Source organism: Tiliqua scincoides, chromosome 5 (genome assembly GCF_035046505.1).
Source record: "Tiliqua scincoides isolate rTilSci1 chromosome 5, rTilSci1.hap2, whole genome shotgun sequence".
NCBI lineage: Eukaryota > Metazoa > Chordata > Lepidosauria > Squamata > Scincidae > Tiliqua > Tiliqua scincoides.
This window is the reverse complement of record NC_089825.1, coordinates 46,737,009-46,762,970: the sequence shown is the minus strand read 5'-3', so window position 1 is coordinate 46,762,970 and position 25,962 is coordinate 46,737,009. Positions and strand designations below refer to the sequence as shown.

The following is a 25,962-nucleotide window of genomic DNA, read 5'->3' as shown; positions in this document are numbered from 1 at the left end:
TTCCTAGGAGGAGGCGCTGGTGGTGGGGACCCCACACTCTGACCACTGCCCCGGCTGTTCTCCTTTGGAGGCTCAGATCACAGGGTTGCTGGTGCCAGCTCCTGTTTTGGCAGCCCTCCACGGTCCAGCCACCCCCTCCCTTTTGAGAAATGCTGCTCTATTTGCTACAGCCCTATGACTCACATGCTGGGGAAAAGTAAGCTGCATGGAATACTGTGGAACTTCTGAGTAAATGTGCACTGGATTGCACTACCAAAGTGGGTGGTTACAAATCTAACCAATGCTGAGAAGACTATTGATTAGATCAGGGATGTCAAACTCATTCCATACCAGGGGCCAAACAGCATTCATGATGGCTGCTGAAGGCCAGAAGTGATGTCATTAGGCAGAAAGTGATGTCATTATTCAAGACATGGGAGAGCCATTTTCATGTGGGCTGCCCTTACAGCAGTAACAGCACTACTCAGCCGCTGAGAGCCTGAGGGCTGGATATAAAGCTTCCACGGGCCGCATCCGGCCCCTAGGCCTTGTGTCTGACACCCCTGGATTAGATGTTCTTTGCATCTTGTCATAATCTGGTACAACCAATGTTAGGACTGACAATCTGTCACAATTGGATAATACCTTTATTAGGGCTAACTAAATAAACTCAAAAATCTTAAGCAAGGTTGGATCTTGTGATTTTCTCCTTCAGTCTCTATTCCCTGTTGAATTTCTCTCACTGACAGGTAGCTTTCCTATAGTGTGAGAGTTAAGTGAAGAAAACAATTATTTGTTTTCCATTATATTCACTGTGGAATAGAGTGATGATGTTTAAATTAACGTGAAACTTTTTCACTCTTGCTTCTTAGTAAATAAACACACAGAGACACATGCAAAAACCAAAGAGAAGCATCTGTTTAATGCTGGTAGAGATTATTTCTTTCTTGGTTGTAGTGATTACTGAATTGATAATTAAAAATAACTTCTCTCTAAGAATAATAATGGTGAATGAAGTCATAGATGTGGCTGTAACTTCAAAGTGTGGCTCAGCCATGGTCTTATCTAATGATCTTTATGAAGAAGGTATTCGGAAGATAAATGTGATGTGCTTTGTAAACAGTGTTTTCATGTTCTGTTCTAGATTGGAGTTTGATAACTTTAAACACTAAGCTTTAGACCAGGGATCTCCAAACCTCTTTCTGCAGCAAGCCTCTTTCTGGCCCACGGCCAACCTTTTGTCCCCTGAAAGCCTCTAGCCCACTCAACTGAACATGACCAGAACTGTGCTCTGATAGTGTCTGTAGGGTGTTCTGAGTGCCAGAGAGGTTGAGTGAATGAGCCCATTCATTCATTTATTCACTCACCTAAGTTCCATCTCTAATTTATTTATTTAAATTTTATATTTAAATTTTTTTCCGGCCCTCCACACCACGCCAGATATTTGATGCGGCCCTCTGGCCAAAAAGTTTGGAGACCCCTGCTTTAGGCATATGCTTGTCTGTGGATCTTCCTCAGTTGTGGAAGGTTCATTTTTTTTTCTATTGCAATCCAATTTAAGGATGAATGGGGGTGGGCAGACCATAGCGGCACTCCTGCCAGGTATTGGCATTGCCATCCGGCTTAGATATTTGTTCTGCCATTGATTCTTAATTCTGCCAAAATTTTGTCATACCTGAAATATGGTAGCCATGACTCTCAATGATTTGTAACAGAGTGACAAACTAGATGCTCCTTTAAATGCATGCATTAATACTGTGCATGGGATTTAGGGAGGTTGCTAGATGCAGAGAGGTGGCAGCAAGAATGCAAGTATCTTGTAGTCTTGTGTGTGCTCCCTGAGGCATGTGGTGGGCTGCTGTGAGATACAGGAAGTTGGACTAGATGGACCCTGGGCCTGATCCAGCAGGGCTCTTCTTATGTTCTTATCCACGACATTCCTTTAAAAAAAAATTAAAAGCAGTCATGGGGGCACTTGATCTGTATCATGGGACTCTCCCAGTCCATATTCCACAGTGAAAGGTTTAACATTTTCCTTACAACAGTTTCCCTCTGAAAATCACCCCCCCCCCCCACAGAGCTGGGGTTTCTACTCAAAGTTTGTAATAGGCAGCATATGGCCACCTCAGAGATGTGATTTTCAGTGGGAATATATTTCAAGAGGAAGAGTTAAAGCTTGACATTTCACAGTCTGAATCAGGATTGGGGCTCCTATGACTGTTTTTGTTTTTAAAACAAGAGTCATGGGAACTCCCAAGCACAAGATTTCACTCTTGAATTTAAAACATCACTTTGGCCCTAAGGGAAGGAGAGTAAGGGAGTCATCTCTCAACACCTTGAGGGTCATCAAGCATTCAATAGACAGTGATGAGAGGATGTAGAGTATATTGCAAGTCCTTTTCTAAGGGGAAGGGCAATCTGGTAAGGAATATTTCATTTATATTTATTTAGATATGTGTGAATATATATACACATGATCCAAATAGACCTTCTGTTTAGCTTGGTTGCTTGTGGTCTCTAGTTAAAGGCTACTTCTCAGTGTAAAGTGCTGCAGTATAATGGCAGTACTAGATATGTGATCTTTTCACTGTATATTGAGAGCGGGAAGAAGAGCTACATTCTTTAGCATTCATTAGAGCCAGGTAAGAGCCCAATCCTGTGCTCGGCGGCACAGCTTTGTGCCACTGAGCACTGTCGCAAATGTGCCATAAGGCATGTTTGCAAACATCTCTGCCGGACTCCAGCCCATGCTAGCCCAGCACCAGCCTGTGCTGGGCTAGTGCGGGGCAGTTGCCCAGCCTCCATGGTTCAGCAGTCTCATGGACTGCCAAGCTGCGGCGCAGTAAGCTGGGACGGGGGCAGGGAGTAGGCGTTCTGGGGAGGGTGGAGGCTGGCGGGGGGCGGAGAGAGGGTGGGGGCGAGGTGAGGCATGATGCGGAAGTGTGACATGGGAAGGGGCAGGCTGGAGGCGTGCTGGGGGAGGGAGGGAGGGAAGCGGGTCCATGGAGCTCTGCTCTGCAGGATCCAAGGCGCTCGTGGAGGGCTCGGCACCCTACACGAGCGCCTTTACTTTACTACCGACCTTTTGGTCGGCGGTAAAGTGAGTAGCCCCATTGCGGGGCTGCTTACCTTACCCAGGGGAAGGGGACAAAAGTCCCCTTCTCCCAAGGCGCCTCCCATGGTAGCCTGGGGTGTGCAGGATCTGGCCTCAGCCATTCTGAGCGCCCCAGGTAGCTCTGGATTGGGCTGTAAATCTATAATCACTAGAACACAGAGTGATAACTGAAATCTTTGCAAGGCTAACCAGAGACCGCTCAAAAATTAGCTGGAAAAGAGCTGTTTTTTATATTCTGATATGTTCTCTATTTCAATTTATAGATACAGCACATTTAAAAATTGTCTTGACATTTGTGAAAATTCAGGTTCAACCTTGTTATACATGGATTTTTTATACTCAGATTTGACTCAACACGAATGGCCACTGCAAATGAGAAGCAGTGTGATTCCTGGAGAAGGGGAAAAATGCATCTCTTTAGTTTAAAAAGCTGCTTTTCTTACTGTTGTAGAGGGACAGTCATGCAAGTGATCATTCCATTCTTCAGCTGAGCCAGGCAAAGGCAAGGGGTCCTTTGCATTTCTAATTGCTGACTGTCTCTCTACAGCAGTAAGGAAAGCTGTTTTTAAAGCACAATTGTAAATGTTCACAGTTTTTTATTTTTTAACACATTTTATGGTATCAGCAGGGAGTCCCAGAATCAAACTCCTGCAGATGTCAAGACAAAACCTTATTAGAAGCAATGGAATGGCAAAAACCTGAAAGTGGGTTTTTTTATCCACTGATTTTTTTATCCACTGGGGTTCTGGAATGGAACCTGTATTGTTTTAGTCAGCTGCCATCAAATTACATGAGAAGAGACTTTAAAAGATAGCAACAATTGCTAGAAATAACTTCTCCAAAATCCATTATTGATGCATTTAAATGAAGTCATTCATGTACTGAAATACAGTATATTTAAAAGCGCATGCTTAAAACTTCTAGCTCCTTTATGGTCATTTTCTTTTCCTTATATCTGTTGTACTTGGTTCATGGCAACAGCTGTGATTTGAGGTCCATTTTGGTTTCCTACTTCATAGATTTTGCAGGTCTTATTTTTTTGACCCTGGAGAGGTTTGACATTTCCCTTTTGCTCAGTGTCACACACTCTTCTATTGAGCCTAATAGGTGACCGTTAGTGTACTAATAAGGAGCTATTTTGTGAGAATCAGTTGCAATTCAAATGAAACGCTTCTGCTGCCAGAATCCAAATCTCTAGTGAGTGCTGGGGTGCAGCTCTGCAAGTGTTTTTCATTACTGATGTAATTCAATGTAACAGAAGATTAATTACCTATCTTTGTATGTTATTATTCACACAACAGTCTGAAAGGGTTCCAAAGGCTTTGTGAATGTGTCATGTTAGAAAAGATTGGCTGCTGGTAGCTGATAATACATTCTGTACATTCAGTCCAAAACGGAGGAAAGATGCACTTCCTGTCAAGAGGGGGGAGGCCTTTTTGAGGTGATCCATCTCATAAAAAGAAAGTGTGACAGGCTTGAATACCCTTAATATATTCATACCCACACATTAAAGTGTTGTAGATTTTTCATAATTATGTTCCTCCGTAACTGCATTTGTGTGAAGTCTCTGAAAGAAAACAGAATTAATTAACCACCTGGTTTCACCTGCTGTATATGAAAGAACAGATCAAGCTTTTTTTGAGGTTGTTGGTAAATAAATTAAATTTAACCCTTAAATAACATCAAGGCTTTGCTTCTTCTTTTTCTTCTTTTGTTTTTTTCCTTAAAAGAAGAATATTTTGTATTATACTGAAATGATGTAAGTTCTTGTAGGTTTCTCTTTCTACAGGTTGATCATTCAAAAGGGTTTTTTTTTCTGCCTATTAAATTGTACAGCATCTTTCAGGATTGAGTGCCATGAGATGAACATTAGAAATTCTTGGAAAACATAGTCTCTGGGTGTTATTGTACCCTGTGTTATTCATATACAAAGATTGTAGTTGCAAGCGGGGCCAGGTTGCATTTTTCCATTCACAGGGTCACCCCACAGCAACCCCAATTTGTATATTGGTGGAAACAAGACATATGTCTGTGTTGTAGGTATGAATGTTTCTCCTACCAGCCTATGAACTTGAAGAGCTGATGAGGAGACTTGTTAGGAAAGCAATTCAGGTGCATGTTGCGTTGTATTTGAGCACAGAGATTGTTCACAGAAATAAGTCCACGAGCAATTCTGAGGTTATACTTGACAAACATATGTTTTGAAAACACATGTGAGGAAGTGGCTACAAAATGCCTAGGGATTTCTCCACAGTTCCTGCATCTGATCCTCATGACTAGTCACCTGTAAAAGATGTCAGTGTGCTGCATTTTCTGGTTACACATTGCCAGGTTAGTGATCACACTTCATAGCAGGCAGATGGCTTGTGGAGAGCCAAAGGTAGATGGTGTAGTGGTCTAAGACAAATCTGAGGTCAGATTCTGACACATGCAAGCTGAGACTGAGGAGCCAGAAGCAAATGGTGTGGTCAAGCTGGGGTAAGCTCCAGAGCAATAAGATAGTAAGTGGACAATTGACAGCTTGGCACCTTTCCAGGCAGGAAGCTCAGACTAGGGATCAACCCCAGAGAAGTGCTTATATAGGGCTAGTAAAAATTGTATTTGGCTCTCTGATCACGTGATTTTACCAGGGCTGGATGACTGTAGTTTCTTTTCTCATCACTGCTGAGGGGGGCACTGTGTTGCAGCAAGGCTATGTCAGAATGCCAGATGCAAGGGAGGGCACCAGGATGCAGGTCTCTTGTTATCTGGTGTGCTCCCTGGGGCATTTGGTGGGCTGCTGTGAGATACTGGAAGCTGAACTAGACGGGCCTATGGCCTGATCCAGTGGGGCTGCTCTTATGGTCTTAAGGCTCAGGTCAGTCAGTTCTTCTAGCAAGAACTGTCTGAATGGTGCTGAGATTAAGGCATTTGAGCCTTGTTGATGGAATTCCTGGTTTGAGACTCCTGTTGCCTTATACTCCCCTACAGGTGTTTTCAAAATGGAAACAGGGAATTGTATCTTCAAGTGTCTCCTAATGGTTGGAAAATGTAATGTGGAATCAGCCCCTAGGCAATACTTTCATGTGAAAATACCCTAGCAACCGAAGAACTGCTGTTCTGGTGCAGACCCAAGACCCATCGGGTACTTATTCTAACAGTGTCCTGTGTGATGTCTTTGGAGGCTCACAAGCAGGGTATGAAGGTGTTGCCATTCCCCTTTTGTCTGTTGCCAGCCTCTAGTATTCAAAAGTGCCTTCCTTCCTTTCCTGAAAGTTCCATTTAGTTATTGTGGCTAACAGATCTTTCTACAGCTAACTACCATGACAATGTTATGTATGGACTGCAGCATCTTTCCTGCATGGTTCTGTGAATAGGATCCTTGATTATTCACCACCTAATCATGGAGACAGCTCTGGAACAAGATTAACCCCATTACAGTGTTTCCACTTGGAGCTGTTCATATGACCAATTTTAGAAAGTCTGTCAGTGAGCTAAGAACATCATGTCAGAAGCAGCCAACTTATCTCAGGAAATTACTCAGCATTTGTAGATATGGGTGAGGTCATGAGCCAGTTATGGGCTCACTTATCACCCATCACTCTAGGCCACTTCTGTTTCTACTTTTCTTACCTTTTGTCTTTGTCTAATATGTGGTGTCTAAACTTTAGAATAAGACTTGAAACAGGGGGAAAAATGAGAATAATCAAAGGTATGAGCCTTCATTAGTCCATAAAACAAAATCCTTGGTTTCACTTGTGTACTAGACATTTTCTGCCTGACTCCCTGTAGTTTTGACATCTCTTTCTAGCAACCTGAGATACAGTTTCAATACCTAATTGTAGATTTAAGTTTCAAAAAGTATTTCTGTCTCCCATCCTGTTTTGAGGGGGAAAGATAAGACTCATTTATTTTGCTATTCTGTGCTTGAGATCTTTTTGTGTCCAAAATTTGCAGCTCGTTTACCTTAGGAAGCCTGTTTAATTTTATGTCCACTGTTAATTGCCTGATTAACTTGTGCTTTTGCATCCCTTGCGTTTACTTAGTGTCATTACTCTGTGAAGAAGGCAGCCTCTTTTTTGGGGATTGGCACGCAAAATGTTTACTTCATCAAAAGTGATGCAAGGTAAGAGAACCAAAACCATTGAAGCGGCCTGATCCTTTTTAAATGCAGTAGTGCTGTAAGTGAGTAACCTGTTTGAACATAACTGAAAAGTTTTAAATCTGTGTCCCATAGAGGTAAGATGATACCTGAGGAACTGGAGAAACAAGTCCAGCGGGCCAGGAAAGAGGTGAGAGGGGGAGAGAGAATGCGAGAGAGCACAAGGGAGACATGTGAAAGGTGTAGCTTGTGTGAGAAATTGAGTGGAAAAGGTTGAATGAAAGTTAAATAGGGCAGTTCATATATACAAATGTAACTTATATGCAAATGTTTTTCTAGGTATGGTCTGTATGCTTAAAACTGTGGAGTAAGTCATGAGTTTCAAATGAATACATCTCGAAAATGTTGTTTTCCATTCATGATGGAAAGTAATATGAAGTATCTCAGTTCATCTCCTTCTTTTTGGGTTTTATTTTTGGTTTTACTAATCCGGTGCTAAAAGTGACCCTAAGACTGCAGTCCTGAACCAGTCTTCTATTTCTCAGTAAGATTATATCTGTAACTATTCTCAAAATTGAGAAAGTTTTCATTGTGTCCATTTTTGATACGCCAAGTTGACTGAGGGCAAACATGTAATGAGAAAAATATTTTTGATTTTACAAATGCAGCACTAAAAATGACCCTTGCATTGCAGTCTGAACCAGTCTCATATTTCTCAGTAAGATTATATCTATAAATATCCTCAAGATTGAGAATGTTTTCATAGTGTCCATCTTTGAAACACAAAGATGACTGAGAGCATACTCGTAATGAGAAAAAGATATGAAAAAAATCCAGGTTAAAAATAAAACAAACTAATCTATAGTCTGTTTGGGACAAAACAATTACTGCCAAATGAAGAACATTTCCTTCAAAATCTAAAGGGATCATTGATAACCTCGCTTGATTTAAATTGCAACTAAAGCAATACTTGATTATAGCATCTTTCTCGGTGCTAGTTTTTGAAAATCATCCTTATTGAAATATAGATATATTTATCTGTGTTTATTATGGTTTTGTTTCCCTGAAGTGATTGAAAACTGTAAGCATGTGAAATGCTCTCTTATCTCATTTTGGCATTTGTTAAGATCTTTGCTGAATGCAAGTGTGTGATTTACAGCAAATAACACCAGTACCAATTGCAATATAAGCTCGCGTAATTGCTATATATTTGGTAGAGAGGGTTGTTCTTTATTTTGTCTTGCTGTGCAGTGCTTCACAGGTTACAGTGAAAAGGTGGGTATCTGTATTTTCACAGCATATGAATATGTTGTTATAATGTTTGAAAAACAGATATGAATGTGCAAACCCATGGGGAAAATGTACTTTCAGTCCTCAGCCCAACATAGCTCCAGGACAGGTGTTTGGACCAATATGACTTCTTCAGATATTACAGAAAATACAAGACTGATACAATATGAGACTGGCACATATTGGGGATTCTGCTCCATAAAAGCAAATTTTGTGACCGTACTTCCTTTGTTTAACTAGCAGCCCAATTCAAACCCGCGCTGGAACAGGGAAGTTGGCTGACCTGCCCCTTACCCAATGTGGTGTTGGGGTTGCCTGTGGCTCAGTCTGGGGCAAGGGGAATTCATTCCCCTTACCCCGGGTAACGTTGCAGCAGCCCTATGGGGCTACTCGGATCTGAGCAGCCTGGAGATGCTCTAGCACCAGGGTTATGATCCGGCACAAGTGCCAGATCCTGGACCCACCCCTGCTTGCCCATGGCCTGCCCACAGGCCTGCCCACTGCCTACCCTCCCCCTGCCCTGGAACACCTCCTTTCGGCCCTCCCTGAGTCCCTGCACTGGCTCATCTAGGCTGGCGTGGCCTTACCGGTTCTGCTGGCACCACGGGGCCTGCATTAGCCTCCTGAAGCTGGTGTACATCTGTGCACATCTGTACTGGCCTCCTGCTTCATGTGGTGGTGCAAAAGTGTGTTAGGCACTTTAATGGCATCTCTGGGTTGTCTCAGGGGACTTACACTGGCCCATTCCCATTTCAGGATTGCGCCCAAATTTTCCTAAAGATGCAAATTTTGTGAGAATGTCTTGTGCTCATTGCTTTTATTTAATAAATGAGGACACATATTTTTAATTAAAAAAATTAAAAAGTTTAGTATAATACGAAACAACTTGGCATAATTAAAAAACCCAACCACCACCAGTACTCCTCCTGGACTTTCTAAAGTTGCAGAAGTGCTGGACTTCTGGTTTTATTTAAATGGACCGTGTGAATAAAGGAATGCCTTCATTTGCACTGACTCTGTAAATCCAATCAGAAGTCCTGAACATCTCTGTTTGATGGTGCCTTGAACAAGGTAAGGATGCAGGTGATCCACTTTCTACTTGGTTTTAGCTGGTGGAAAGCAGATCAGTGGGGGTTCCATTTGTGGCAGGCTGGAAGGAGGCAGTGTTGGTGGCAGTTTCAAGGTAAAAGTCTCCTCAAATCTGCTGACCTCTCCCCCCTGCAATCTGCCATCAAGTCACCTAATTAATGGGCTGCTTCTCTTGTGGGTTTGGGTAGGATGTAGCTGTGTTGTGGTTTCCTTCATGATGTAACAAGAACAGGATATTTTAAGCAGGGCATTTGAGAGGAATTTTATCAGGTGGTACGAAGTTTCTTTTGGGGCCCTTTGCAAAGGGGGAGGGGTGAAACAGAGTGGGGACGGGCAAGCAGAATGGGGGCAGGGAGAGGCAAAACAGGGTGGGGCACAGGGTGAAGAAAGCTGGAAAAGTCCTTGGAGCCCAGATTTACCCACCCATGTGGCATTGGCAGCTAGATACAGTAATACGGAAAACCAAACACTCTCCTAAGTCTCTCTAAAAACTTTTAAATATAGAAAATCGTGCAGAAAATCAGCATCATCATATTTAGGTTTGCACTAGAATGGAAAGTGTCCTGTGCATACCAAAACTTGCTTCTGCAGCAACTGTAGCCCCGCAGCTGTGTCCCTGAGCTCCTATACACTTCTTCATGGTAAGCAGATCCACAAGTCAAAGAGCTACTGTAGCAGTATAGCTTCCTCCCAGACTTGACACTGTGTTAAGGAGTGTCATGTATGCATTCCTTGACCCAGCATATATAGCTTGCCAGTAGCTGCAGCCACACACTAATGGTAGTGTCCCCAGCATCCCCTGAGGGCAAAAAGTCTGACTAGATAGGAAAATGTAAGATCCCAGGAAATTTCTGGGCCCTCTTCTTTGGCTCCTGGGCCCCCTTTCTGACCCTGGGCCTGGGTACTAACTACCCCCTTTACCCCCCTCTCCTAGGCCCTGGTTTTAAGGCAGCAATCCTATATGCACACTTTCCTGGGAGTTAGCTTAATTCAGTGGTTCCCCAATATTTTAGCACTGGGACCCACTTTTTAGAATCAAAGTCTGTCAGGACCCACTGGGAGTGATGTCATTAACCTGGGAGTGATGCCCTGGCCAGGAGTGACATCATCAATTTAGGCTTCAAACCTAAGCCATGATCAATCAAAGATCCCATTACTCAGCACTCTTTGTGCTTTATTTTGCATAACTTGGAATTCAAACATTCCAGCTTGGAAGTTGAAGCAGAACACAGGTTTGGATCTTTATTTAACTGCACAGCACTCCAGGATTCCATCTTCCCACTGCATTCAGGACAGAGCACCATGCCTCTCTCCCACTTTCCAGCTGCTCTGTACCCTGTATTTTAAGCATAGGATTTTAAACGGCAGCTGAGCTTGGTACTGTGTGACCCACCTGAAATTGGCTTGTGACCCATCTACAGGGTCCCAACCCACAGTTTGAGAAACCTGGTTGAGTTGAGCACAATGGGACTTCTGAATAGGCATGCATAGGATTGTTCTGTATGTCAGTCAGATCTTCTAACACTATTGTAATGGAACTGATCCAGAGTTCCACATTTGGACCAGTGGTATACAGGTAGTTCCTGCACAGATAGGCCTTCTTGTTCATTTCAGAACAGCTTTAGACACACATTCCTTTGTATGCATCTAGTGGCTTTCTCAAGTGAAGCCACCGTTTCTCAGAAATCACTGGCCTGGAGTAAGTGTATTTTTAGTTTAGACTGACATGATACTTTATTCTGTTTTAAATTCTCATGAGACTGGATTTACCCAAAACGGAGTGTGGAGGGAAGCATAAGCTTTATTTTTTTTATTGTTTTTTTTTTTCCAATGCAGAAATTTTCTAATGCATCAGATGTCATCTTCTTCAGTGAGGCATGTCAACAGCATTGAAGCATTTGAAAATAGTTTGTACGAAAATGTGTTTGACATTCATTTCAGTCAGCTCCAGTATTGCATAACAAAGTGGAAAGACATTGTATCAAATGTACTCCCATTTTTTTTTTTTTGCTTTCTTCCCCCACTCCCAGGTTTAAACTGCAAACCTATTAAAGTCATATCACAGCCAAAATAATCCAATTTAGTGGAATTTATGAAGCTGTTCCATTGGTTGCAGGAGACATTACTTTGTGTCTTGCTCGGTATTTTAAGTTCATAACTGGAAAAGAACTTTAATCAATAGTTCAGTATAATGAAAACTTGCAGCTGTTGCTTTGGGAGGGAAAATGCTGCTTTATTTAGTATTTTTTTGATTTAGGCTTCTCAGAAGAGAGTATTTATTATAAGTTCCTCTGAGATGAGCGAAATTTAGAGAGCAAGATATGAATGTAGTAGATGGGCATGTTGTTAGTGGTCTGTAACTTCAATTTAGAAAAGCCAATTTATAAAATGACCACTCTTTCCTTCTGCTAAAACATAGCTGCATATAACTATATGGATGTGATCCTCATTGCAGCTGACTGAACGCCTGTGCTTTCAAGCAGAGGGTCATCATGCCCCTAGAAAACAAATAACAGAAATCCAACTTCCATTCCTAAATTTAATACCTCAGGCGGAAAGCCACGTCAGACAGATTGATGGTGGCTTTAGCGGATGTGTGATTAGAAACCTCTCGTGTTGATCTTGAGGCTGGAATTCAAAGAGCAAACAAGCATTAACTCTAGGCACTCAAATGTCCCGAATTTTCCTTTTCCAACTGTATTTCCTAAGGTTGCTCATGAGGGTTCATTGAATTTTGGGAGAGTTGAACTATAGCAGACTACAGCAGGGGTTCAGGATCCTGCTGCACTTTCCCTGTGAGGCTCCTTGCACGATAGGATTGGACCAGTCACCTGCTTGGAAACATGCCTTTTCTTTCATGGTGACTGGTCCAGTGAAATTTAGTTGTGGGACTCATCGTTGAAGATGGTTGCAGTGTGGAGATGGTTCATATGCAGTCCCCACTCTGCACAGCTGATGTCTATGATGGTCCCTTATCTCTCCCTCATCAGTTGGCAAAGAAGCATGAACTTTGCAGACTGCCTGATAGGATTTGTGTCTTGGGTGTTTGCGGCCTCAATTTGCCCCACCCTGCGACCGCTTCTGTCCATGTATTGTGTTTGGTTTTCTGCTACTGCAAGGGAAGCTGTCATACAAACATCTTTTTTCAGATAAGTACAGTGGGCTTGGCATCTAAGATTTGAGCATCCATGGATGCTGAGCCCACACCCCAGAAGGCCTCAGAGGATCACCCGAACGTGACTAGAAGCCATTTCTGTTTCTCGCCAGCAGCTTCCAGTCATGTTCAGGACTTTTCTGAGGTATGGGAGGCTACACACAGGCTCCCCGCTCCTCAGAAGGCCTCCTTGACATGACTGGAGGTTGCTGGCATGAATCAGAAGTGGCTTCTGGTTGCATTCAGTAGTGTTCTGAGTAGGCTGCGAAGTGTGACCACTGGAGGGTCAGGTTTGGCCTCCAGGTAGGTTTTGCAATGCTGACCCCATCCATGGTGTGGGGGGAGGTCCTGGAGCAGATTCCAAGGGCCCACTGAATCTGACATTCGAATTTGGTGGCCAATTCAGCCATTATTTCCTTGTGTTATGCAGGCAAGAAGAATAAGCACTAATTTATGTAATATGAGTAGGATCCTCTGAGGAATGAGGAATCTCTTTCTTGCTTGGGTAGACTACTAGTTGAACTAATTAGTGCATAAAGAATATTATTGTCAGTTTTGGTATTAGGGCCTCTTCTGACTTTCATGTACACAAATGCAATTTGAGACGGATAAATAACTATGAAATGGAAGCCATTTGTGTTGCAAGATTTTAACAGTACTTTACCAGGTTGCCTCAACCTTCCAGTATTATGGTCTCTGGTAAAGGAAAGATTTACAGGTGGCCTTAAGCAAGTCACCCTCTCCTAGCCTTAGCCTCCCCATTCACAATATGAGGATAATAATACTCATTTATCTAATGGGTTTCTTTTGAAGGATTACAACGAGGTAATGCTTTTCAAGTGTTCTGTACACTTGAAAGGGCTTTACAAATGCAAAGGATAATTGTGGTGGAAATCCCTGATCTCTCCATATTTTTAACCTATTTTTTTTCACGTATTTGGGTCTGCTACCTCAGAGGCCTCTGTTTTGCCTCAGCTTCTTGAAAGGGTCGCTTACTAGCCTTTGTTATTTAATTGTTCTTGTTGACCTTCTTCTTCGTCAAGTGCCCAGTGAATAAAGAATTTGAAACACTGAAACAGCTCATTGAATAGTGAGAACCACCTTATTGCTAGGAATAGGAAGCTTATAGGGAAGCAGTGCTTTGCTTCTATTTTTCAATCCTTGCATCTTTCCCAGGCTTTTAATAAACTTTATATAGTTTTACTATTTTACATACCTCATTTCAGTTCATTTGGGAGGGAGTAGGTTGCCATGACTCCCAGATCACCTGTGTTGTGCTGGTATTTGATTTTAAGGAGACTCTGTGGATTTGGGGATTCTGTCTTAAATTAGGAGGGAGATTTTCTCAGGACAGCCTCCTCTTGTCTAGGTCTCTAGCTTTGGGTGGTGGCAGTGAGACATAGTCTTTCCCAATTAATTCCCAGTGAAAAGGTAAAGTGGGGAACAGGAAACTGAGTGTTGACTGGTAACCACTTGGTGTGGTGTCCTCCATCTCCCCCTTACAACAACAATAGCAGCAAAAATGAATAACTCTTATAATTAGCACAATGATGATGATATGGGTTTGTCTACATACATGGCACTTTGCACAGAATGAGAATGAGAAAACAGGTCTCTGGTCCCAAAGACACGAGGGAGAGGATAGAAGAAGGGAAGGAAGTAGATGCAGGAGAAAGACTGGGCAAGAATATGGTATTATTTATCATGTACAGTTACTTACAGCCCAGTCCTAACTAGCCTTTGCGGTGGCATAAAGGCATGTATGATATGGTATATGCCTTTACAATGTTGCAAAAAGCTCAGTGCCAGCTGTCACTTTGGAGAAGCCATCACAGAGCAATGCCATTGGCCATTTTGGGGACACCTCAGCAAGTAGAGGTGGTTGACCCAGCATGCTGCTGCTCTACTCTGAGGTAGGTAAGCCTTAATGGGAGGCGGTGATGGACAGGGCAGAATGGGGTGGGGAAGGAATGGGGGAGTTTCTATGTGTAGAGGGGGGAGAGCAGGAGGCAGAATGGGAGAGGAAGGGGGTGATTCCCAGTGGCAACAACTTGTACCAGATCCTAATCTGGTTCCCCCTTCCCTCTCACTCTCCTTGGACCTGCGCCAACAAAACGGTTGGCACAGACCCAAGAAAGCCCATTCAGCAGTGGATCCTTCCCCCCGGGGTAAGAGAACAAAAGTTTCCTTACCATGAGTAGACCTCCACAATTGCTCTGCCCCATAGGATGCAACATGTTCAAGGTTGGCACAGCTGCATCTGCCTGGGAGGTTAGTTAGATTTGGGCTGTCAGGCTTAGTTACTGTGTAGAAGGGGAATAGGGGGTGGGCCAAGGTTTTCATGAAAAAGGTAGGTTTTGAGGAGGGATTTAAGAGAAATAAGGCAGGTGGCATCACAGAAGAATTATGGGAGGCAGTTCTAGTTTTAAGGGGCACACTTTCGGAGAGTGGATCACTTTAGGAGAGTGGTGGACAAGAAAGAGTGAATGTCACAAACAGAGAAGTGATGAAGAAATAAGGGGAGGGGATACCAGGTCATCCACGTCATTAAAGATGAGGATGAGAAGCTTTTCCAGTAACCTGGAGCAGGCAGGAAGTCGATGATTACCCTGTCAATACAGTGCTAACTGTACAAGTGCTAACTCACAGGAAAAAATGTATGCAGTGGAATTGTGGAGGTTCGGACAAGTCATGCCGGAGGACCATGCAGCAGAGAGAGAGAGAGTGTGTGTGTGTGTGTGTGTGTGTCAGAGTGTGTGCACACACTTCTGCTACAAGGTTTGAAAGTGTCTTCATCAAGCCTTGGCATGATGGAATTTTATTTTTTCCAGTAGAAATGCGAAGAAACAAATAATCAGTTTGCTTTCAGCAGCATGTGCTTGAAGATTTCAGGAGTCAGGCTCTGACTCTGTAACATTGTAAGAGCAGTTAAACTGACTGTCGATATTTGACATTCTGGTTCTTAAGTAACCCAGGTTTTTCGGTATGTTTCAAATAATAGACAACTTTTCAAGACTGTTTTTCTGTAGTTTTCTGCTGAGAATGTAAAATCTAGACATTGATAGTCCTGCCCTAGATTCCCAGACTTTATTGTATTTAGCGTGTCACATTCACTGAAAAGTTGAACAATGCAAACAATCTCTCTTTTGTGTCGGATCGTTCCACAGGGTGCAGCACCATTTTTTGTCAGCGCCACAGCTGGGACCACAGTTTTGGGAGCATTTGATCCTCTGGATGAAATAGCTGACATCTGTGAAAAACATGACCTTTGGCTGCATGTCGATGTAAGTTAGTTTGAATAATATTTGCACTTTGGTTCACTTCTGTTCATCCTCATAGCTGGAGAACTATTTTCAGATGCCCAGAAACTGGGCCAAATAGAAATTTTCCTACACTAACCTTGAAAAAGATGTCTTTTAATTATCCAGATTTGCCAAATGAGCTTCTGAATACAAGATTCCCTGCCCAATCCTAACTAGAATTACCTGCCAGTATAGGTAAGCAGCTGGTAGAGCAAAGGAGTGGGGAGGTGGGGAGGAGGCGGAATGGAGAGTGGGCAAATCGGGGTGTGTTGGAGTGGGTCTCAGCGGGGAGAGTACCTGATGCACCCCTTTTGCTCTTCTTGAACTTGCACCAGCGAAATAGCTGGCACTGATTTGAGTAGACCCATTTGGAGCCACGCGGGAGCAGAGGAGAGTAAGTGAAACATTCTTTTACTTTTCTCTCCACCCCTGCGTGGACTCTGGCTGCTCACAGGATGCCGCAGAGCCCATGTCAGTGCCGCTGTACTCTGTGGATTGCATTTACTTAGGACAGGGCTGTAGGCTGTATTTATTTCTTCAGCTTGGATCGTTTCTGTGGGGCAATTCAGCGTAGCTCTGCTGAACATTTAAACATTCTACTCTTTATATATGGCCTGCAGAAATATTCACTTATGACAAGTAACTGAGACCCAACAGCTGCCGGAGTCTCCTTGAGGGAAGGGGACATTTATCCCCTTTGCCCAGGGAAAGTCCCAAGCCCCACAATGGGGCTACTCAAGTCTCTGTCAGCTATTTTGCTGGTACATAGTTGAGAGGCCTCATGTCAGGTCAGGAGGCCCAATGCAGGGTTCTGGAGCTGGTGGAGCATGGCTTCACTGGTCCCGCCCCACTTCCTCCCCTGCCCCCCTGCCCTACCCCAAAACACCTCCTCTTGCCCTGACTAGCCTCTCCACTGGCTGGAGCTTGTCCCTTGTTCTGGGTGCTGTGCGGTGGACATCTGGCTAGCGTTGGCTCAGTGCGGACGGATGCTGAGCCGGTGCCAGCGCTGACCTGGTACTGAGTGTCACGGGCATGCCTTTTGGCAGTTTGCGGCACTCAGTGCTGGTGCAGTGAGCTCAGGATTGGGCTCTGAGTCATTTAAGTATTATTTGAGCAGAAGTCCCTTTCAGTGAAGCTTTTCACTAAAGCTTTTTTTGCAAACAAAACTAAGGATTAGCATAAAATGATAGCTTTGTCAATTTGCTTCCATTGTACTTAGTATAGTTGCTACTATTTTTATGCCCTTCCTGTAGATGGGTTATCAGACATAATGTGTGAATCCACCCTTTGTGGTTGCCCCTTGTTTCTGAATTTGTCATCTGTTGATTGCTTGGGAATGATTCTGTTGAAAGACACTTTATTTCTTCTGACTAAATCATTCAAGAGAAGCTAAAAATAAATTGCTTCCATAATATTATGTTTCATGTCTGAGACTGATGTAGCTGTTATACGGATGTTATTTGATTACCAGGGAGAAAGAGGCACCATTCACACTCATATCTGGGAAGATTTCTCTGTAACTTTAACCCAAGTAAACTCTTTTGTGTGTGTAAGTATGTAGAAAATGCCTTTCAGGTATGAGCTGATCCCAGATGGATGGATGCACTATTCTGCAAGGGCACCTTTGCTGTAATTTATCACTCTCTCCTGTGGAAGCCTCCCGAGAAAAGGCTATATATAAAATGTGCTAAATTTGTAATGACTGGGGACGGATTCAGATCACCAAATATAGGTGGTTATTTATGACCCAAGCCCATGCGAAGGAAAATGTCAGTACGGCATATTAATTCTTTGTGAAATCTACTTCAGTAAGCATGTATGTTTGGGGACTTGGCCACATAAGCATGGATGCCAAACCAAGTGGCCATTTGGGGTGGTGGCACTGGATTGGAAGTATATTCATGTTTGCCGTGTGCTCATAAGCCCAAAGCCAATTTCTAACTTTGGATATATCCTGGACGGCTCAGCTGTATGACATGCTGTCTTTAAAGACTGATCACAGAGAAATCACTTGCTACTAAGGACCTGCAGTTAAGCATTTGGCTGATTAGTTTATATCAATTAGCGAACATTAGTTTCTCTTCTTCAAGTGTTTCTTTGCCTGCCCCATGAACACCTCATCTCCAAGAGTCTCTTGATATTAAACATCTTATCAAGAGCACGCTGCTCCTCATGTTTCTAAGACCTGTGCCAGATTTTCCACCAGCTTCTTTAAGTCTTTGTCTCTTTTTGCAGTGTAGTACAGTACCTCTTCCACCCCTTTCTTCTCAACCAATCCCTTCGCCCTTCAGGTTTCTTGCATCTGGGTCCCCTTTATGTTACTGCATATGTTACCCCTTCCTATTCCTAAGCTCTGCATGAAGTTTCCGTCCAATTTCCCTCAACCTCCCTCCTTCTGCGACACTTTCTCTTCTGTTTCTTCTCTTAGACTTGTGCTTTCTTCATTGATACATTCCTGAAGGTGTTACTTCACAGTCAACTGTACATAGTAGTGTAGCTACCATGTAGTGTAGGGCAGAATGCAGTAGTATAGTGTAGGGCAGGGGTGCCCAAACCCCGGCCTTGGGGCCACTTGCGGCCCTCGAGGCCTCTCAATGCGGCCCTCAGGGAGCTCCCAGTCTCCAATGAGCCTCTGGCCCTCTGGAGGTTTGTTGGAGCCCACACTGGCCCGACGCAACTGCTCTCAGCTTGAGGGAGACTGTTTGACCTCTTGGGTGAGCTGTGGGATGAGGGCTCCCTCCACTGCTTGCTGTTTCACGTCTGTGATGCAGTAGCAGCAGCAAAGGAAAGGTCAGCCTTGCTTTGTGCAAGGCCTTTCATAGACCTTGAGCTATTGCAAGACCTTCATTCATTCATATAAGTTCCATCTCTAATATATTCATTTATGTAAACTTATGTAAATTTATTCAAATTTTAAATATAAATTAATTCTTTTTTCCCCCGGCCCCCAACACAATGTCTGAGAGAAGATGTGGCCCTCCTGCCAAAAACTTTGGACACCCCTGGTGTAGGGCAAAATGTTAAGTACTGCAGGTGCCCAGCATGAAGTGTAAGTGGCCCCTCCCACTCACCGTCAGAGTCATTCTGGGCAGCAGCATGCAGGAGATGGCGTTTGGTTTGGTGGGTGCCCACACATTGCCGTGGCTGCCTGGAATGGCTCCAATGGTGAGTGGGAGGGGCCACTTACATGGCACGTTATGGCACCTGCGGAACCTACCATTTTACCCCCCCAACTATGCTACTGACTGTATACTATTTCTCTATTCATTCCCCACTCGCTTTCTTCATTTCTTGTGCATCAGTCCCTCTGTCTGCTTTGCTCCCTCCCCACTCAGATTTTTAGACATTGTTGTCTTGCTTCTGTCCCCCAGAGCTTTTCCTGTCCCTAAAGCCCTGTGTGACACCTTTTATTGGCAAATTAGCCTTCTACATTCCTTACACGTTCTGTATTGTTTGATAACGTTATATTGCTGATAGCTTCTCTCTGTGAAGCTAAACTATTTATGAATATTCCGCAACGCCACTTCCGTTCAGTCAGTGCCTGGGTGTGTGAACTTGTAGCAATAAGAAACTGCTGACCTAGAATAATTGCAGGATTTCATTTTGACAAATGCATGAAACTGATAAGAGACTCAGGTCCATGCCTTCCACCCTACTGCAGCTTTTAAAATCTTCTTCTGAATGGTAATTAAAATATATAGTGCTGAACGAACATTTTGTAACTTTTAATACAATTATCTGCAGGCATCGTGGGGCGGCTCAGCGTTGCTGTCAAGGAAGCACTGCAAGCTTCTGCAAGGCATCCACAGGTATACAAAGATCAGGCTGGAAGGATTAATGGTTAAAAACCAAATATGCACACTTCTAAAGAGACAGATGACTGTTCCCTATTTAAACTGCTAGCTTAAAAGTATTTAATTTAGCTGGATAGTGCTCCTGTTTAGATTGTTCATTTCCACCATGATTTTTAGGAAACATGAAGAATTTATCTTATGGGTGTTTTAACTGCTATGTAATGTGATTACAAGAACATTTTCTTTTCCTCCATTCCTCACCACTGTAGGGCCAGGTCTGTGGCTTGGAATCCTCATAAGATGCTTATGGCTGGGATTCAGTGCTGTGCTCTCCTGGTGAAAGATAATTCTGTAAGTTGTTCTTTTTAATTTCCCAAATGTGACTGGAGTTTTCCACTCCTCCAACAGTGAAAGTGCGGGGAAAAAATAACTTGTAACTACTTCTTCATGGTATTTCCTCATGCAAAGTATAACATTTCAGAAGATAAGGGTATTGCGTGAGATTCTGGGCAAATAATCAGACATACGACAAGTACAGCCAAACTAAGAGGCGACTAAACAGCCACCGGGTAGATGGGACTCGTCAGCCTGGGAAGGCAGCTCACCTGAAAGAAGGAAAACTCTGATCCCAAACCTCCACTGCCTTGTGGCTACATCCAGTTATGGAAAAGGCTTCAGAAGTCAACCTCGAGGCAAAATCTGGAGCTGGAGTCCTTGAGGCAGTTCATGGCTGAACACAGTCACGTTCTGGCAACTCCTGCAACGCTGCTGGAACCAACCGTATTGGCCTCTGGACCATTTCAGCGACGTGGAGAGGGGGGATTTGCTGCATGGGTAACAGCCTATCCTCCATACCTACTTTACCCAGGCTTCGCGCACTGGAGAGGACACTCTGTTCCAGAACCACCATTCAGAGCGTGACACCATAGTCTTTCGAGACTGAAGGATGCCAACACACAATCAGACATACTGCCCTGTTGTGAGTATCCCTCCATGCGGTGATGTGGTGGCACCAATGCGGCTTCCACTGTATCCCACAGAGGAGTTTTGGCATGCTGAGGCTTCCTCAGAGTAAGGGAACATTTGTTTCCTTTTCTGGGGTAAACCCCAGCAACCACCATGGGTTGATTCAGAAATGTGTCAGCTCTATAGTTGGCACAAGTAGGCATTGACCTGAGAAGGGGAATAGTGCCGAGAAAGGAGGTTAGGAATCGATGGGCACTGCTGCTGCCGAAACACCCACCTTCCTGGGCCTGATCCAGTTTCCACCCACTTCTGCCCCATTTCACCCCTCTCTGCCTCTGCCCAGTTGTACTTGCTCTGGTGGGCATTGGGTGTCTGTCGTTGTGCAGACCCTGCTGCTCTCCGCTTGCAGTGGCAGCCAGACTTCATGCACTGGTGTCATCAAAGAGTTGCCGAGCGCCATGTTGTGTGGAGCTCAGCTTGGAGGTGTGCAGCCACATGGCTGCATGCCTTACAAGGAACGCTGCTTGGAATCCACACAGCTTTGCTTATCAGTGAGATGTTTAATTGACTCTAATAAAGTTTTGATGGGTAACTGATTCATCAGAAACTTTGACTAAAAGGGTGCACCTGACTAATTGGGCTGTGTTTTTTTTAACGTTTGTTATTTTTAATGCAAGATCTTCTAAATACTGCAGGTGGAAAGTGCCATCTTAGAAGAGGAATTCCCTCCTGTGCTCCCTCCTGTGCTCAAGGGATGTCTTGGGTGAGAGGCTTCAGCCTCTTCTTCAGCCTATAATGAGAGCATCATCCATCGATAAAAGAGAGCTTACTTTTTTCTTTAGAATCATTTTTCTCACATGCAAATGAATGCAGATTTAATTAATTAATTAATTGACAAAGCCATCCAATTAATGAACAGAGATGTCTTTCATTCAGTAACAGAATAATCAGAACTGTGTTGGGAGTTGGACCCACAAATGGCATTTCAGGGGGAGCCGAGCCCATTTAATTCCATATTCAGCAGCCACCCCATGGGGGTTATTTTTCACCTTCCCAGAGACTTTCATTCTTTCTGCAGTTCAAGGTATAGCAATTACTGTGTGTCTCTTTAACACACTCCCTCATGAATATCAACCAGCTTCTGAAGTGGAATTGATTGCTACTCAAAAAGACAATGAGACAAATAGGAAGGACCGTGTTCCCAACCTCACAGCATCCATCTAAGCCTGGTCCGCTTTCAATGCAGAATTTCTTCTAACAAGTTCCAGAGGGGTCTAACAGAATTCATTTTCTAAATGATGCCTGATCGCTCCTGTCAGGATCATATGGCATTAGTTTTGACCTTGACATATTTTCCCCCTCTATTTGATTAATGGTTTGATGGAGTTATTTATGCTATATTGTAATGCAGATAAAAGCTTATACATGGTCACAGAAATATAGACACTTTCATTGCGAGAATTGTCAATCTCTTCCCATATCACTTCTCATATCAGACAGGGGAGAGACACAGAGAAGTGGCACGAAATACTAAACTTATTTTCTGTCGGCTCGAACGGGCATCAGTTTTAAAATGTGTTGTGTTCTCCATGCGAGATATTGGGTGATGGTTGGAGTTGCTGTGTGGTTCTATATTCTTTATGCTCTGCTAAGAAATGGTACAGGATGCTTTTAACTGGAGTGCTGACTTGCAGACCAATTATATTTCAGAGACCAGCTTATTTTGATAGAACTGAATTAGAATTGTCTTTTCCCAGCTCCTTCCACTGACTTCAACTCTCTTTTAGCTTTTCTGGTTCTTCTCTGATTACATCCTCCCAGTGCCTCTCTACTGAGCGCCTACCACCATTTAAAATTCCTTACCTTACTGTTACCCCTTCCATTCTTACTTCAGCAGCTCGAATCCATCCATTTCATTTTCTCCTGTGCCCCATTTTGTGACTCAGAATTGAACAACTTATGTGGTTGTGACTTACACCCCTGAGCATCACAACTCAGCAAGTTTCCATACATATGGCCTGTTCAGACATAATGCAAAACCAGGATTTAGCATGGTGACATCCTCTAGCTTTGAGAATGTGCACTCTTTCCCTGCTTTTGTTTATGAGGGGAAGAATAATTCTATTTTCAATTTTGGTTAGATCCAGGGTTAGAATTGGTTTGGTCCAGGGAGTGCGAGGCCCTTTCTGACTCACTTCCCTGTCTGAAATATGGAGATAATACTGCCTTACCTGTTATAGATACTGTACAAGACTACAGAAGTAATATATGTGAAGCTGAGTACTGTTATCCTTAAGCAGTATTATGATCATTATTAATTTGGTGGCTGCCAAGTTGATGAACCTATTGCACTTTTTCAACAACGGTATTTGTGCCCTTTCCATCAGGAAAATAGAAGCGACTGCTCTAAGAATATTTTGGCTCTATAACTGAGATCTTAGTTGATAGTTCAGGGCTGAAAATGTATATTTTCAGATACACATGCACGTGTAAACACATACACACCCTGACAAAAAGGGCTTCAGGCATCAACAATCAACATAGTTATTTTAGTTGCTGATGTGGACACAGCAGGTATGTAACACATCAGGTATTTCTAAACCCGACTATGTCAGGAAGTGGCTTTGGAAGGCATGTGTATAGAACATGTAAGAATTTGGGGCAATCTTTTTCTTTGCTGCTGGCTCTTCAGTTTCCAGAAAGAAAACTTTTAACACATTTTAAAAACTTATCAGAAACTATGAGGGCTAGAAACTTAAGGAGAATGAAAAATGAAACTGTCAGGTTTCCAAAAGATTTTAAAAGCCAAGTCAAAATGTATAGCAAGTGCCTCTGCTAACAGGCTTTATACTACCAGGCCCTCTTGAGACCTCTCCAGCGGCCTCAATTTTATTGCTTATTTGAATCCCTGTGTCTCATGCTCTTTCAAAACTATCTTTATAAATATGTATTGTATGAGTTTGTGCTTTTTGAAATCCATTTTCTAGACACATTCATTTTGGTTTAATATTCCAGCGCTCATCACAATTCAGATGTTTTGTAATGGCATTTTCTATGGAATTAATTTGGAGAGTAAAAAAAGCTCATGAATCACTGAGTGAAATAATTTCATTTTAAAATTGGAATCATTGTGTAATAAAACAGTTTCCCTGCTGTCTGGTTTTAAATGCAAATCAGTGTAGAATTTTCAAAAGAGATAAAAACTGATGGTCTGCTGACTGTATCTTTATGGGCAAACTGAGCAAGTAGAATGTGATAGCATTTAAAGGTTTGACATGGTCATAATGAACTGTTCCGTTGCACCAGTGGCTCATTGCACCAGTGGGGGCAGGTGCCAGAGAAATATTTTTGGGCCATGACTGAGTTTTTGCTCTGAAATCCATAACCCACTGGAGTTCATGGAACATGTGTTTGTCTGTTCCCATCCTGCATTTCTGGAGAAATGCAGCAGCTCCTGTTTCTGGTGTAGCTAGTTCTGTGCATGATTCAACTCAACATCTCTTTCCTTGATGCCTTTCTTATGCCTGCTTTGTAGGCTGGCCTTTAGAGCACAGAGAGCATTATTTCTCATCATTTGTGGCAATTGCTATACGAGAAAGGACCTGACCTAGATGTATGCAAAAGCCCTTTAATTTCTGTGAAAAGCGCTTTTGCACCGCTGTTTGTAGAGGAATGCCGGTGCACGGACATGCGCCGGCCTCCAGAGGCTGATGTGAGCCCTGCTTGGCCAGTGAAAGGGTAAGGCAGCCAGTGGGGGAGGGGGGTTGGGGGGCGGGCAGTGGGCAGGCCTGTGGGTGGACTGTGGCCAAGCCAGGGGAGAGGCTACGATGTGGCATTTGTACCGGATCCTAACCTCAGTTCTGGGCAACTCAGAGTAGCCCCAGGCTGCTTGGAACTGCACCACCTCCTGAGGTGGCACAGATCTGAGGTGACCATCTCCTCAAGTGGTGCAGATCAGAGTAGCCACCTTGGGGCTGCTGTGGCATTACCTGGGGTAAGGGGAATGAATTCGAGTCACAGGCAGTCCCAACCCCGCGTTGGATATGGGGCAGGCCAACCAGCCTCCCTGTTCCAGTGGGGTTTAGGATTGGACTGCCCATGACTCAACTTTTCATTCATTCAGAATGTTTATATACTGCAATTCAACAAAAAAAAAAAAGTCATTTGCAGATTGGTTCATGCAGTTTTCTTCAGTGTTCCATCGATTCCCAGGATAGTTTGGAGTTGCCAGTCTCATAATTCAGTTGACCTCATTTTCACAGTGTATCCTGTTTTGAAACTACAGCTTCTAGCAGTCCTGGTGGTTTAAAGGACTCTACCTCTGCAACTAAACTGCGGGCTGTGTTTGGTTCTGAAATGGCAGCATTGTAGTAATTGCTTAGAGTGAAAATGCAAGAAGTTCTAATGTTGTTTGGTCTTGCATCTAAAACAGGATTTGCTGAAGAGATGCTATTCTGCCAAGGCTTCATACCTTTTCCAGCAAGACAAGTTCTATGATGTCAGCTATGACACTGGTGACAAGTCAATCCAGTGCAGCAGAAGAGCAGATGCATTCAAATTCTGGATGACATGGAAGGCACTGGGAACAACTGGCCTCGAGGAGAGAGTAAATAGAGCCCTTGCATTAGCCAGGTACCACATTCCAGCATGAAATTGGGACATCCAGTAACATAGCTAAACCATGGCCTGGGCAGTAGATTGCCCTCTGTGAATGGTGGTTTTCCACCGTCTTTGCTGGGATAGGGTGAGGGTGATAGTGCTCCCCTCAGGTGCGAAATCAGCCTTCCCACCCTCCCTTGGCTTCATACAGTTCCAAAATGGAGACATTTCTGGGGCCAGAGCCATGCATGCACAAAGGAGTGGTGACAGTTCAGGTACAGGGGAACACGATGATGCGGGGGGCCTCATCGCATCACTCGGGCCCTGGGTACCCACAAAACCCCCCCCTGGTTCTGTTATTGTTGACACCATGCTTATAAAACCATAAAGCAATGCAAATTCCTCAGTGATGTGTTGTGATTAGTCTATTAAGCTCAACATTTATTTTTGAGAAATTGACCTAAGGGAGTAGCTAGAAAAATTAGAGATACTGTGGGGCAGAATATAATTTTGGATCCAGGAGTTTTTGTAATAACATATTTGAAAGACATTCATAAACAGAAGTCAGAGTAGTTCTACAATATGATTGTATC

At 43.5% G+C, this 25,962-nt stretch overlaps 1 protein-coding gene and 1 pseudogene across 2 annotated transcripts in view; one reads left to right on the top strand and one right to left on the bottom strand.

The window, feature by feature from the left end:
* LOC136652226 (zinc finger protein 420-like) overlaps nt 1-25,962 on the bottom strand; it is a 398,747-nt pseudogene that overhangs the window by 174,409 nt on the left and 198,376 nt on the right.
* GADL1 (glutamate decarboxylase like 1) overlaps nt 1-25,962 on the top strand; it is a 111,247-nt gene that overhangs the window by 34,115 nt on the left and 51,170 nt on the right. For both annotated transcript variants that reach the window (XM_066628363.1, XM_066628362.1), the window contains 6 exons: nt 7,120-7,199; nt 7,311-7,365; nt 15,876-15,992; nt 19,755-19,819; nt 20,074-20,155; nt 25,203-25,402. In XM_066628363.1, the coding sequence (XP_066484460.1) occupies nt 7,120-7,199; nt 7,311-7,365; nt 15,876-15,992; nt 19,755-19,819; nt 20,074-20,155; nt 25,203-25,402 (599 nt within the window). The remainder of the gene's footprint in view (nt 1-7,119; nt 7,200-7,310; nt 7,366-15,875; nt 15,993-19,754; nt 19,820-20,073; nt 20,156-25,202; nt 25,403-25,962) is intronic.